Source organism: Akebia trifoliata, chromosome 13 (assembly GCF_017979445.1).
Source record: "Akebia trifoliata isolate Shusen 1 chromosome 13, ASM1797944v1, whole genome shotgun sequence".
In the NCBI taxonomy this organism is placed as follows: Eukaryota; Viridiplantae; Streptophyta; class Magnoliopsida; order Ranunculales; family Lardizabalaceae; genus Akebia; species Akebia trifoliata.
This window is the reverse complement of record NC_141387.1, coordinates 8910408-8925608: the sequence shown is the minus strand read 5'-3', so window position 1 is coordinate 8925608 and position 15201 is coordinate 8910408. Positions and strand designations below refer to the sequence as shown.

Genomic DNA, 15201 nt, shown 5'->3' with positions numbered 1-15201 from the left:
ATTCTCAATGTGAATTGTCTTTCACATTGATTTGTTCAATATCCAATATGTTGATATTTTGAGAATATCAACCAACGCAACAAAGTCATCAACTGGGTTTTATATTCTTTGAAAATAATTAAATTTTTAATAATTGAAATAGTTATTATATAAATAAAAAATATGATTGTGAATGAGCACTTCTAATCCATCTTATTTTTTTAATTTATTATTTATAATTATTTGAATATAAATATAATTATAAACTGAGTTAAATGATTTATTTCATCTAAGACAAGATAAGTGAATCAAGTAGTATTGGTGAGTGACAAATATCTGCTCTTAAAACTGCCAAAAAACCTCAATCAATCTGATTTGTGGTGTGTAGGTCCATGTGGGATGGGTCAAAATTGCTTGGCTCTTAGAACACTATATCTTGCCCAAATCCTCTCGGTACATGCAATACCCTCACAAACCACACATATCAGGTGGATCGGGATAGACACCTGTAGGTGGTCAACCGAGGGGGGGTTGAACTCAAGACCTCTCTCTTTTTGGAAGGAGACCTTAACCACTACTCCCGACATTCGTTGGTTGATTTTTGAAATATTTTGGTCCAGATAAACTCTAGATATTTTGGTCTCACTCTCACATCATTTAACCAAATTGATTTTTTTTTTTTTTTTTCTAAATAATTTGTTAACAAGATGTATTTGTCATCTTCTTAATATCCTTGGCCGAGATACAAACTAGCGCCCTTTCCTTTTTTTGTTGTTGTTGGACTATTGGTCAACCTTTTATAATAAATCATAATATATTTCGAGGTGGTTGTGCTGAATTTTTGGAGGAAAAATGGCTATTTAATATTTGTTAAACAATTTAGCAATTCATTTGTTGATATAAAAATCTGGACCCTTCTATTTCACTTCAATCTTGTCAACCCCTTGTTGTATAGTTATGTCATGGAGTAATGTCAAAGGTTGGGGTGGACCCTGAGAATTTCACTTGTTGAGCCGAACTAATAGTATGAAGATGAAATTAGAAAAATTACATAGTAAGAGGACTTTAGAAAATTGATTTTATATAGAAAATAAGAAAACTTAGAAGAAAATCTTATAAAAAGAAGAAATGATGATTTATTGATTTTTTGGCAACTCGAACTCTCAGAATGAAGAAGTGAATAAGAAAACTGAGTACAAACTCTGATAATTAGTCTCATGTTATTTTAACCAAAATAATCTTTATTTTTAAAAAACCCCTTAAAATTATTGAGTAAAATTGCCTTGATTCAGTGAATTTTAAAATAATGATTTGCTGAAGCACATAATAGATAAGTGAAACTGTGAAATTATTATTTTTTTTCTGAAATCTTATATATAAAAGAGCTAGTCTAGTCTTACAAACTTAGTAAGATTTCAAATCTTAATAAGGGTCATTGAGCTCATCTCGTGGCATCAAAAACATGATCTGATGCAATAGAGATGTAGAGGACTTTTAAAATTAATAAAGGTTATTTTCATTGTTAAATTTTAATTTTAAATTCACGAGTTTATTAGCTATTTATTTTCAAAACCTTGGATCAAGTCAAAAAATAAATAAAATTTATTTTTGATATATATTAATTTTATTTGTGTTTTTCCATGAAATATAGAGGGTTGTGGTGTTGGATTGCTAATTTAAGATTTAAAATCTTACTACATAAGTAGGGAAAGAATTTTCCTATATAAAAACAAAGAGCTTCAATTGCATACCAACTTTTACTAACAACATCCCAAGATGTATGTTAATTTTTTAGTGATTTACATATGAATTAGGGTGTTGTTAGCAAAAGTTGGAGTGGCAATAGAAACTCTAAAAGTAATTTGTGAAGGTCAAGCAACTGCCCATAGTAGTATAGTCCATGCAACTGTGAAATATTTTTTTATACTAAGATTTTAGGATTTAAAATGAAAAAATTCCCAAATTTTTGTGGGGTCTTGGCCACCTTGTCTCAACATAATTCCACCTCTAGTCGAAGGAATCTTGGGAACTCTGAGGACAAACAATTGTCTCGTATAACAATGAAAATGATATTTAATTGTCTTTCTCATTTTTATTCCAAAAACTGTTGTCGCTCAAATAACTTTAGAGTCCCCTAGTCTTACTAATGCTATGTTTGGAAAAGTTGTATGTAAAGTTGCTGATGCTGAATTAAGTGCTGAAACTGAGAGAAAGTTGTTGTTGCTGAAGCAATTTGCTGAATTGAGTGTATTGTGTTGGTAACATATTGTCTAATTGTGCTGTTAAGATGTTGAATTATTTGGTAACCTGATATTTAGAAATTGTTGGATAAAATTAAAAATAATATTAAAAAAAAGAGATTATTTATCTAATATAAGTACAAATATGTTGACAATAAGTATAAACATAAGATTTAATATTAAAAAATAAAAATAAAAATTTAATTTCATTTCTTTTGTACGAATATATTTAATGTCTATCAAATAAATAATAAATAATTACATAAAATTTTACATCATGTATATATGGCATTATAAATTTGTTGAGCAATCTCATCTTGTACAATATTCATATCAACAATCAATTTATCATCAATTTCATTTGGTGTGTATTAGATGCGTCTCATTTATCAATGTCAATATTTTCATCCTTATATTGTGTAAATCAACTATTAATAATTGATTGTTATCGGATGAAATTATGTAAAGCCATGCGCACACATACAATACATATCTGAGTTACAATAGAGTATGAAGTCATCCGTTTCAAAATCAAAAATCATTTCTTCAGTACTCCAAAACAATGTCAATAACATTTCTACACGAAGAGTGATAATAATTGAATCACTCCGCTTTCGTTCTTGGCCCATTTCCTCTACGAAAATCATGAATGTGATATCGTGTATTACGATATGGTGCAAGATATCCTTGTATATTTTGGTAATCCGCATCAACCATGTAATATTTTTCTAAGACAATTAAAATATATTTTTTTTTCAATAAATTTAAATTATCTTAATAAATATATAAAATAAAAAAATACGATAACGTTTCATTACTAATAAGAGGATGTGGGAAATTCAAATTCGGATCGCTAAGTGCAGATTGAAAGACTCGTTAATTGTGTGTCAAACTTTCTCATTCAGCTAAAAAAAAAGTGAATTGCATGTCAAATGAACAAATAGCTAAGACATTCTATATATATTCCATCTTTCTTCTTGATCGAAATGGTATTTGTTTGTCAAATGGTATAATTGTAGGTATATGAGTCCTGTCAATTACACCTACACAATCCTATTTCATTTAAAAGTAAACATTAAACAATTATTATGTTATTGATTATATTAATTCAAATATTAAATAATTAATTATATTAAACCATGAAAAATATCGTCGATCTACTAATATTTTTGGTGGTGCGATGCTCAAGTCCGATGCTTTTATTAAGTCATGGGCAAAACTATATAATGCTTGCAACATGTGATGAAAATATCGACTTATTATTTCACCAGAATGTTGAAATATATCCTTATTATTTATATTCCTAACATTATGCTGTATATAAAAAAAAATTACAATTTGTTCTTTAATTCTCCCCGTCCTACTATCTTGAAGTAATATTCTATCTCATAACACAACATAATCTATTGAAGACATACTTATCCATACGAAAATTGTCGTAACAAGGTACTAGGTTGTCTGAATCAAGCATTTCTCTAACATATGAATTATCAGAAAATAGTGAAATTCGACATGATTGCTTCATGTGTCGATTATTTATACGATAGTAATACCACAATTAAAATTTTTTTTTCTTCTTTATGTTATCATCAATCTGTTATTGCATATATGCAAATCACATGATTATAAACATATAACAATTCATAATCATCCAATCATATAGAGTTTAAATATAAAAAAAAAAATTAAACACAAACATTTCTACTAATCATAACGTAAAACTATTAAATAAAAAATACATGTAAAAATTTAATAAATTAAAATAATGTCTTCTAACAAATATGATAATAAAAAATAAATAAATAATATCACTATTCTATTATAGCATTTAATAGAATTTGTAATCATAAATCTAGCCACTTTATATTCAGAAGATTGTCCATCACAAGATCTCATGAGCTTTTTCAAATTTCATTTTAATCCACCCTGATACAGACATATGGTCAATATCCATCAATCTAACAAAAATCTCTCTGTTAGAAGACTCTTTGAATAATTTGTCAATTAAAACATCCATAATGGTCCACATCGATCCATGTCATGGAAAGTACTCAACAAGTTAGTGTATGAGATAATAGAAATATCTTTCTTTACGTTTTGCGTCATTTCTTATTTTCTTTCAAATCCGCTTCTATACTATCAACTATCACATAAAACATTCTATGAACTTCAACCTTGCCCGTTTTTGCATTCACACTTGTGGTAGAAGAGGAGTCAAATTCACTCGATCTCTTATAACGTCTTTTATGCTATAAGTTTCATGCTATGCATTGATTGAGACAAGAATCTTCCTCAAGATCCAATAACTATAATAGGTGGCATTTGACAAACCATGTTGGAGCCAACATTGTCCTCTATGACTTAAAAGTTTTGGATTGAGCAGATTTTTTTGTGAAAGATGATTTCTATGGTGAGGAGATCACCTTCACAAAAAATCAGCCCAATTAATCTGAAACTTCTAAGTCCATCAAAAGTGATTTAAACATTTTCAGTAAAAAATCGATGGTCCACAATTTCTAAACAATTTTTGATGGGGTTAGAAGTCTCAGATTGGGTTGATTTTTTTTTTTTTTTTGAGGATGATCTTCTCAACATAAAGACCATCCTCACAGAAAATCAGCTCAATCCAAAACTTTTAAGCCATATATAACAAACATGTTGGCACCTTAACGTTGGCTGCCAAACTTGACCCAACTATAATATATTAAAAACCTTATGATCTTTTAACATTTTCTTCGTTCTTAAAACATTAGGTATGGGTTGGTTCAATGGCCCAGCCAAAGCGCACTACGTGAAAAAGGGGTGAATTCGATGCCAAGCTCTGTCAAATTTGGCTAAATCCAAATGAATTAGATGGACCTTGACATCCAATTTACCCTTTTTTATGTAGCCTAATTGATGATATATTAAGTAGGTATTGGATATGCACATTTTTTTTTAACAAGACAAAAAAAATATAAGATCTCCAATTCCTTAGTCAAAAATTCCCAAATCTAATTATAGAGAAGTTACCTACGAGGCTGACTTACATGGAGCTAAACATTAATAGAATGTGGCACATAACATTTTTTTTTTTTTGTGTACCAGCAATTATGAGAATTGTTAATGACCTTAAGCCTTCTTATCCTTTTTAAAAACTTTAATTTAAGTTTAAAAAAGCTTTAGAATATTCAACGAGCCATCCTAATTTTAGAAATCGTTCGAACGCTGAGTCAGCTCGGTATTGTTCATGAAGGACACAAGAAGCAAAAATGGGGGCCAGGCTATTTGTTTTTCTTCTTCTTTGTCCTTGTTTGCAGATCTGAAATAGGCCAAAAATCAGGCCACGATGATTCATCCAAGTCATCTTTGTATCACTAGTGAGCGAGATGAGATACGAAACCACACTACGTGAAAAAAGGATTACATTCGACCCCAATGTCCATGAATTTGCTTGGATTTAGTCAAATTCAATGGACCTTGACCTCGAATTTACCCGTTTTTCACATAGTGCCAATACTTAAAACTACTTGAAATTATTGATGAAAAGTTATCCCTCAAGTACTATACATAAAAATCAAACACATACATTAATGGTCCTAGATTGACATACTAAGTCACTTATTTTCATTCCGTGCTCAAGAATTCTAATAATCCATCTAACACTTATGTTTGAATGTTAGCTATTTGAGATCAAATCCGATGCGCTTAACATACCTTGCCGGTAATAAACAAGAGACGTTCAAGGGAGGAGTAGTATAGAATCCACCTAATATGCCAGTGGCAATCTTTTTATATGCAGCTTCTGTTAGGTCATGAATACCATCCCAGTTGACATACAATGATGGGTCTTCACAGGTTTTTGAACCTTTCTCTCCACACTGGATCGAGGAGTCGTAATTATACAGCGGTCCTCCAGATCCACAACAAGCTGTAAGTACCTCTTTCGAAAACCCTGAAACAATGCAAAAACAGTGATAATGCACCTGTAAGTTTGATCGGGCAATCTAGAGTGGTGTTCACCTATTTGATTGGTGATTACTTCAAACGACAATGCTGTCATTACTATGGTTTTGTATCTATTCTCGTTAACAAAAGATATTAAAATGAATTTACGAGTCAAACTGGTATGTCAGACGATATAATTTGAAGGGTTTTTAAAATTAATCATGATCATAATCTTGGGTAACCAACGAAAAATGTGTGATGTATATATGTATAATACTAATAGTAATAATTTCTAGACCAATTACTCATTAGTAGAATTACAGATAAAAAATCAGTTCCATTGACGACTTTTCAACAATTGTTTGATCATTTATCAGCGTTAACTAGTAGTACCATGGGCTGAGAAAATCAGAATTTCAAATTCTAGATGAATTTTTTTTTTTTCAAATATAATGACTGGAAATTAGCATTAGTTATGTTTATTAGATGTGTAGTTGAATGTTTGGCTAGATTGACCGTTGGTTTCTGAAGTTCCTTTGTTGGTTAAGTGACATCTCAGCTCTCTATAATTTATGGTACAATTAATTAAATTCTACCATTTCCGGTTTAGATTAGGTACATCGAAAAAAAAAAATTGTCTAAACTTTAAAATTGAAATCTAAAGTTGAAAATAAGTGTTTCTTTTTAAGCCTGACCCTACGTTTATGGACTCAAGTTCAGGGCACTAACCCTTGTTTTTTCAGTCGGATCAAACTGCATTAGCAGACCCAATTGACATCTGAAAGAAATTTTTTGCAGGATTATGGCACTGGTGGACCCACAAAGGAAAATCTCCACCATACACCATCAACTTAGACTCTCAACACTTCCTTTTTATCATCAAATATTGCTACCACTAGTGGGTATCAATTACGTCAATTGCTTGTGTTGCAGAAGGGATTACATGCAAGAGGGGAAAGTTGTATAAAGATATGAACCATCTACGAACCCATTTTAAACTTCAATGTGTAGTTTAAAGAAACTTGAAGAACTCTATATAATATTTATAAATTTTAAAGTGTAGGAAAGCCTTGAACCATGTAGGAAAGATAAACTGAGTTATCTGTGGGTATGCTTCTGATAGAACCCACCAGCTCAGTTCCTATATGTTCAAATCCATTTTAGACTTGACTCAACTTGAGTATATAAGAAAAGATGTCATTCCAGGATTTAAAAAAATTTATAATTATTTGAATATAAATATAATTATAAACTGACTTAAGTGATTTATTTCATATATGACAAGATAAGCGAGTCAAGTAGTATTGGTGGGTGACGAATATCTGCTCCTAAAATTGCCAAAAAAACCTCAATCAATCTGATTTTTGGTCTGTAGGTCCATGTGGAATGGGTCAAAATTGTGTAGCTCTTAGAACACCATATATTGCTCAAATCCCCTTGGTACATCCAATACCTACAAACCACACATACTAGGTAGATCAGGATAGATGCCTGTGGGTGGCGAATGGGGGATTTGAACTCAAGACCTCTCCCTTTTTGGAGAGAGGCCTGACCGCTACTCTCAACACTCACTATGTGAAAATTTTAAAAATTACAAAAAAAAATTGTTGGGCTTAGCTCGACGAATTTTAAAATCTAAAATTTGACGGCCACGGGCCCACGATATTTAGAGGAATCTACGCAAAGTTTCTACCCTCTCTCTCATATGCATTTTTTCTTTCGCTCTCTGGTTCGCTCTCTCTCACCGATCTGCGATTTTTTTTTTCCTTCGCTCTCCCTCTCTCTTTCTCTGGTTCGTAAGAAGCTCTCCCATTGTCAGAATCTCTCTCTCTCTCTCTCTCTCTCTCTCTCTCTCGATCACATCTCGCTCTATATCCGATCGATCTCTCTGTATCTGATTTTTTGAACTCACAACACTGAAAATGGTGGAGTGAAGATGAGATTTAGGGTTAACTGGAACCTTAAAGTGATCTCTCGATAATTCCTTCAAGAACATCCCAGCCTTCCACACCTCTGCAACCTAAATCTTCTACTAATTCTGGTAATTTCACAACTTCTTCAATTTCGTTCGTTGTTTTACTAATTATAGAGATCTGATTTAGTTGATTTGTCTTTTTGATTTCGAATTCGGATCCTAGGGTTCATGAATTCTTGTTTGGATTAGTTTTTTGTGTTAGAGATCCACTATTGAGAAAATCGATTGTTTCAAAACGATTCGGAATTTTTATTTTGTCTTGAAGGGACTACTAATTGATGTAATTTTGTTTCACTTATTTCGGATTTTTCTTCAAGATATTTCCAGATCTAGAAGTTTAATTGTTGCTGAAATCTGTATTTATGTTCTTATTTGAGTAATCATAATATAAATAATTTTTGATGATCTGTTGAACTTTGTTTGATTTTCAAACCCCCTAAGTTTAGATAAAATTTTGACATAATGCAATTAGTTGCTAATATTCTCATTAGTTTTTTTGTTAGATCAGAGCTCCACAAATGGTGTTGTAGTAGTAGATTATTGCACATATTTGGATAATAAGGTGATCTGAATTTTAATGCAAAATTTCTAGCTTTTGATATTGTTGGTATGATTAAGGCTTAGTGAAATTTTTTTCAGTTCTGAAGTATGTGGATTTGGTTTTGTTTGTTGTAGTTGTTGATAATGAGAGTTCTGAGATTGTTATGTATTATAGTTGAAAAAGGATTGTAGAGAAAACCAAGGATAAGGGCACTTAGAAAGTAGTATGATTCAATAATAAGAAAGCTACTTACAAAAATTATACAATTTTAGATAGAACATCAGAAAGGCATATATTGAATAGAGCAGTTGTAAATTTAAGCGTGTGGTTAATGAAAAGAGCGCTGAATACAGTCCAAATGCATACCGGGTATTCACTAGCAAGGTTAAGCTTGTAAAAGCCATAGACGTGAGACATGTGTGACCCTCTCAATTTTCTTTCTAATCTCTTCTTATATTCCCCAATATTAAGAATAAGAAGATCCTAACTATTTCATTGCTCACAAGTTACAACTTACAAACATTTAACTGAAATCCCAAGAGCTATAATACCTCCCCAAGAGTCTCAATGGATTATATCTAAAATAAAAAATCCGATGTGATTTGATAAAATTACTCAAGAGTCTGGAATTTGGATAGACAAATATAAGTATAGGAGTCAAGAAAATATCATACATCTAGTGCCCACACATGTTATGTCGATATACAAGTCAAGAACTTTATTCATGACTTGACCATGTTCAAGATGAGATAATCTATGCATTCGGGGCTGAAACAAAAGGAGCTAACCGGAGATCATCTCAAGGCTTAAAATCTTGTCACAAGGCAGTGCCTTGGTTAGAAGAAAAAATCGAGACTACTCGACTGAGGCAATCCAAAATATTCAAATTCAGACCTGCAGAGGCCCACATTGGCACTCCAAGTTGTGAATTTGGATAAGAAAAAAGAGCTAGGCTTGGAAAAGATCATCACTGAATCCCTCATAGAGTGCTAGTCAGTGAAGGCAGAAAAATTCCAAGAAAAGATAGACCACATATTCAATTTCTTTTTTATATTTTCTTTATTATTTATACATGATTATATGTGTAATAGATTTTACCGGTCACTTATAGTTATAATGTGTTCTTAATTATTAGCATCCTAGTTAGTAAAGTATGATTATATGAGACATGGGTTTTGTTTAATCTTTAATGGGGTAGTGTGTGGGGGCCAATGTGGACAAGGGACTCTCTGAATTCTCAGGACTCTGCAACTCCTCTGCTTTTCTTCCCTTCTTTAGAAAAGTCTTAGAAAATCAAATTCTACAAAGATCTTCTCACTTGTCATCGCCTTGTAGACCTCGACGGTGAGTTTACTAATAGGCAGACTTTTCTAATTTAATTAATTAGACAAAGTACCCAGATTTAATTGCTGCTTTTATAAATAAATAAAAATGCCAACACCATTGGATTGGAACTGGGATATCTCATTTAACAAAAATTTTCTAGAGTTTTCTTATTGAGGTTAGTTTCCTTTTATTGTATTTTTATTCAATAGTACCCACAATTATAATTATATGATACTGACATCTCACTGTTATTGCAGATTGCTTTTCTCATATAAACAAGAATCATCCTGTAAGAGGTATGCATGCCACTATCACATTTTTAGTCCTTGTTGCAACTTTGATATTTAGGTTGACATGTTGGTGCCTCAATTTGATAAAACAATTAAGTCAATTTATATGTATCCATTCCAACTGAATACTTTACCTTTCTTGTGCTTCAACAACTTCAAATCAAATATGTTGGCTCCTAGACTGCTATTTAGACTTCAGGAAAGAGCTTGAAGTTTTTGCTTCAAATTTTTCAAATGATGTACTCTTTAGCTTCAATTACAGTGAGTATCTATCATTTGTTGACAGTGATAACTTCTCTGTTGATGGTGTGCTGTCTGACTTCCCTATAACTCCATCAGAGGGCATAGGTAAGTTCTTGTCTTAAGTTGCATCACAATGGCCATACCCTAGAGATGGGCATCAATTACAACAACTATTTTTACCGTAATCCTGTTTTTACTGCTTTAGATGCAAAGGACAAATTTAATCCAAGAATTAATACAAATGTGTGCTCCCACATCTTTTAGCACTATCTTACACTTCAGTTCTTCAAATTTCTGATAATTATGCATGGACTTTATCTTTCTATAAATTTTGCGTCCTTGAATGTCATCTTTTGGCTCTTACGACTTTTTTTAATTGCTGGAAACTATGTTGGAGACCTTAAAAATATTTTATGTGATTTGTCTATCAAATAAAAAAAATATTATCTGATGAGATTTAGATGTTTCTCACTGTCAGCTTGCTTTCAGTGAGCACTCTTCATTTATTTCTCAACCTGAATACGACACAACCCAATCTATTTATCAAATGGGTTATGTGGATTGGGTTGTGTCATTTGTTAATTGTTGTCGGGTTAGGGTATAAGGGTTTGACATGATCATTAAATGGGTGGGGTAAAATTTCAGAATAACCTTATCTTAAGATGACACAAACAATACATGACCCAGTGCCACCACTGCTCAAAATACTAAGGTTTTCTCTTGCTTCTGCAACTCTCATCAACTTTGGGATTTCTTTTTTTGTCTTTTGCTTCTCTCTGTTGAGCTACTAATTGTACGTGTGAGATTTTAATTGGGTTTCTTCTTTAAGACTCTGCAATTTAAATTGTTTTTTCTTTTATTGTTTTTGTGTTCAGACCTACCAGATTTTGAATTTGGATGATCACGCTAATTTCCTCCGGAAGTATAATCAAAACCCTAATGATTATAGGCCCGACATTGTTCACTAGGTTGGTGAATTTCTTAGTTTTGGTGGTGTTTTCACTTTTCCTGATTTTGGGAAAATGTTTTTTGGCTTTTAATTCTATTGTGAAAACTTAATATTCAAATCTGTCTATCCAAACAGACCCTTAATTACTCAAAATATTGAATTCCAAATCCTAGAAGCTAAGCCCTTTAAGTTTTTATAGTATAGAATTGGTTTTGCATGAATCATGATTGTAAGTGTTTATGTTTTCAGGCTCTCCTCGCGATATTAGATAGCCCACTTAATAAGGCAGGGAGATTACAAGCCCTTTACATTAGAATCGAGAAAGGGGTTCTCTTTGAAGTTAAACCACATGTTCGAATGCCAAGAACGTTTAAGAGGTATTGTGGCATTATGTGTGAGTTTATTAATTTACATCCATTTCTCTTTGGAATGTTTTGATACTTGGAAATGAGGTTGTGTTACACTTAATCATCCAATTTTGCACTTTCTTTTGTGTGCAGAAACTGTGCAACTCTTACAACTTCAGTATTATTTCATAGTGCAATTTTTGTTAATTTTGAATATCAATCTATAGATGGAATTGCAAGAATTTTTTCGTTAGGTTGTTCCATTGTTGGACTTGTATAATGGGAAATTTAGTTGAAACGATTCTGGAAGAAGCAATGAACTGAGGTGTTAATGTTGATTTCTGTATAAACTTACATTATTTTTGCAAAAAAAAAAATATGCAGAAAGATTATTGTATAAATCACTGTTACCGTGTATTTCTTCTAACTACAGTATTATTTCTCAGTGGAATTTTTGTTAATTGTGAATATTGAGCTTTAGATGGGATTCCAAGAATTTGTTCATTAGGCTGTTCCACTGTTGGAATTACATAAATTGATGTTGACTCAATTGAATCTGGAATCCATTTTTTTGTTTGTTTTTATTTTTTATAATAAGAACTAGTATCAATTGATCGATGTTTTAGGTCTTATTCATGGTTGTTTTTTCATGATCCTCATGGTGTTGATGTGTTTAATCTTCCTTTCTACAGAACAATGACAATGTACGAAAACCGCCAGTTGGAGTTTGATTACATTAATACTGGATTTCCTTACAGAATTACTGAAAGTTTTATGGATTTGTTTGAGGGTCTGACCTATGAACATTCCGATTTTCCTTTCGCTGTAGCAATGCATGATCAGGTACTTTTAACAGTTATTTAATTAGGTGATTTGTTCATCTTTAATGCGTTTTCAGAAATCCAAAGTTCCCTAGACCAGCATTTTCACGTTGATGTTAATTATAAGGAATCCCATTGTGTTCTTTTGGTGCCTTTTAATCACTTGGGGATTTGAATGAGTTTCCTGTTTCTTCGGATCTTTCTGTATTTCTGATAAGATATCATCATCTTGTGATGTATTTCTGATTCACTGATGTTCATTTTCGGCTGTTTATGCAGGTGAATGCTTACTGGCCAATGCATTTGGGTTTTTACGAATTTAGCCCATGGGATACTCCATATTATGGTCGTAGTCATGCTTATGAGGAACCATGTCTGAATGGATTTCTTGCAATTGGTGTAATTAGACTTCAGCTGGTTTGTACAGGTGGGAGATGCATAGGTAGATAAATGCACTGCTTATAAGGCTTTTGAGTTCTTTTTATCTATCTATATATATATATATATATATGTGTGTGTGTGTGTGTGTGTGTGTGTGTGTGTGTGTGTGTATACTTGGTAGGGTCACATGGAAATGGCATAGCTTAAGTAGTTTTATGAGTAATAATGTACCAGCGATAATGTACCAATGATAGTGGCTCTTTATAATACTTGTAGACCAATTGAAGGTACATTTATAGACATGTTGGGTCAAGAGGCATTGCAAGGAAACAAGAAGCATTGGTCTGTTGGACCATTCAATCCAGTATTCATCGACATCGATGATGAAGGGTCATGTCGGCATCACAAGTGCCTGAATTGGCTCGATACACAACCATTGAATTCAGTCCTATATGTCTCGTTTGGGACCATGACATCGATGGAGGATGAACAGATCAAAGAGATCGCATTAGAGAAGTAATGCTTTTCATTTCTCATGATATATATTAACTCGTTGGGATTTCTATATATAGTTCACATGGGTAGGACCGTAGGAGGGACTTGTTGCTATTGCTAAAATATTTTTATGATTGACTAGGCATGTTTGTAAGTATAATAATGTGAACAGGTGCAACTGTTGAACCATTTGGATCATATGTTTCAGCCCCAAATGTTTGGAATAAGGCTTTGATGATGATGTGTTTCTTCCTAATTTTCCTCTTAACTAATGGATATATGTCTTCATTCCTTTCAGATATGCATGTGAGCAAGCCATTGTACACATTAAGCTATATGTGTACACATTGAGGTATAATTTTTCGACAAGCGAAGTGATGAGATGCATCCACATTGGGCTATTATGTGTTCAAGATGTTGCAGTTAGGCCAACAATGGTAACTGTGGTTCATATGCTCGGTAACTATTCTGGCACTCTTTCCCAACCTTTACCACCTACATTTTGCATGCATGGTAGAATGAAGTCAAACATGCCCATGAGTGATTTAACACTGCCATCAACTGTGAATGAGGTGACAAATACTGAACTATACCCTCGATAATCGTATTGGTTTATTGAAAATTACTTATTTTCTTAAGACATTATTAACTAGGGCTTGCCATTGCCATTTATGGCAACAAGTATGCTTGTGCTATTATTTACATTTGGGAGGTGTGAATATCATTTAAATCATATTGGATTATATGAGTGTTATTATCATATACAAGAGTGTTCACAAATAAAACTAGATGATCTTTTGAGACATTATTAAGTTTGGGTTAAGTAGTCAATGCAATCAGGTTATTTGAGAATATGTACACCTGTTAGGTATTCTTGTCAATTTTTGTAAATTACATTTTTTGATGCAATTGATGCCATTTTCAAAGGGAAGCAACTGAAATTATTATTTATTTAGTAACGGTTAAATAAATATTAGAATTTTGATATAGGAATGACTTTGGTTGGTTGAATGCACTGATTGTTTATGCTCTGGCTGCTTGTGAGCTTTTTCCATCAGCCATTCAAGGATTATATTGGCGTTCACCTGCAAACAACCTTGTGTATATACATATATCATTTCGTTCTTCTTCTTCTTCTTTATTGTTTTTTTCATTGTTCTTCTTTCGATAGGTTTATTATTGCTTAACTCGTTATTCAGGATTTCATTTGATAAACTAACTTGGAAAATAAATTTTATCTACTACTGGTAAATGGCACATAATTGTTATTGCAAACTTTGTTTCAATCAAACAGGTGGGATACCTTGGTGTTTGTATTGCTTGAGATCCTATTTTGGTGTCTTTTTGCCTCTTTACATTTTATTGGGTCTTGTGAACAGCTAACATGGAGAGTATGGGTGGATAGCTAACATGGAGAGGACAATGAAGGCATAGTTCTGAGGGACTCGAGCATGGCTGGGTACATATCAAGCAAGAAGACAATGGTGATCAATCCAAAGAATCCCATTATGAAGGAGCTGAGGAAAAGAGCTGATGCAGACAAGAATGAAGCCAGTCAAGGATTTGGTTCTGCTGAATTTTCTTCGATTTAATGTAAAGTTGGGTCTATTTCAATTTCAAAATATTAATTCATGAATATTGATATTGATTCAGTTTTCTCTTTTTTGTTCTTCAGTCAATATGGATG

General features: G+C 32.4%; 1 protein-coding gene across 7 annotated transcripts; it reads left to right on the top strand.

Moving 5' to 3' along the window:
• The first annotated feature begins 7985 nt into the window (after positions 1-7985).
• LOC147387723 (zeatin O-glucosyltransferase-like) lies at positions 7986-15201 on the top strand. Of its 7 annotated transcripts, none has more exons than XR_015171563.1 (9): positions 7986-8187; positions 10246-10284; positions 10565-10626; positions 11397-11489; positions 11720-11847; positions 12510-12660; positions 12918-13065; positions 13813-13973; positions 14920-15201. XR_015171563.1 is itself a non-coding variant. In XM_086421837.1 (8 exons), the coding sequence occupies exons 5-8, from the start codon at positions 11828-11830 to the stop codon at positions 13863-13865; spliced, it is 372 nt and encodes a 123-aa protein (XP_086277963.1). In that variant the 5' UTR covers positions 7986-8187; positions 10246-10284; positions 10565-10626; positions 11397-11489; positions 11720-11827; the 3' UTR covers positions 13866-15201. The 7 variants fall into 7 exon arrangements, 5 of the variants coding, with proteins under 5 accessions (XP_086277963.1, XP_086277965.1, XP_086277966.1 ...); XR_015171562.1 differs by having other exon boundaries at positions 14894-15201; XM_086421837.1 differs by having other exon boundaries at positions 13813-15201.

Excerpts from the sequence above, each read along its gene's own strand:
- LOC147387723 (XM_086421835.1), top strand. The coding sequence starts at position 13,267 with ATGATAGTGGCTCTTTATAATACTTGTAGACCAATTGAAGGTACATTT. Across the intron at positions 13,536-13,812 it reads AAAGAGATCGCATTAGAGAA|ATATGCATGTGAGCAAGCCA; the intron begins GTAATGCTTTTC and ends CATTCCTTTCAG. Across the intron at positions 13,974-14,919 it reads AACTGTGGTTCATATGCTCG|CTAACATGGAGAGGACAATG; the intron begins GTAACTATTCTG and ends ATGGGTGGATAG.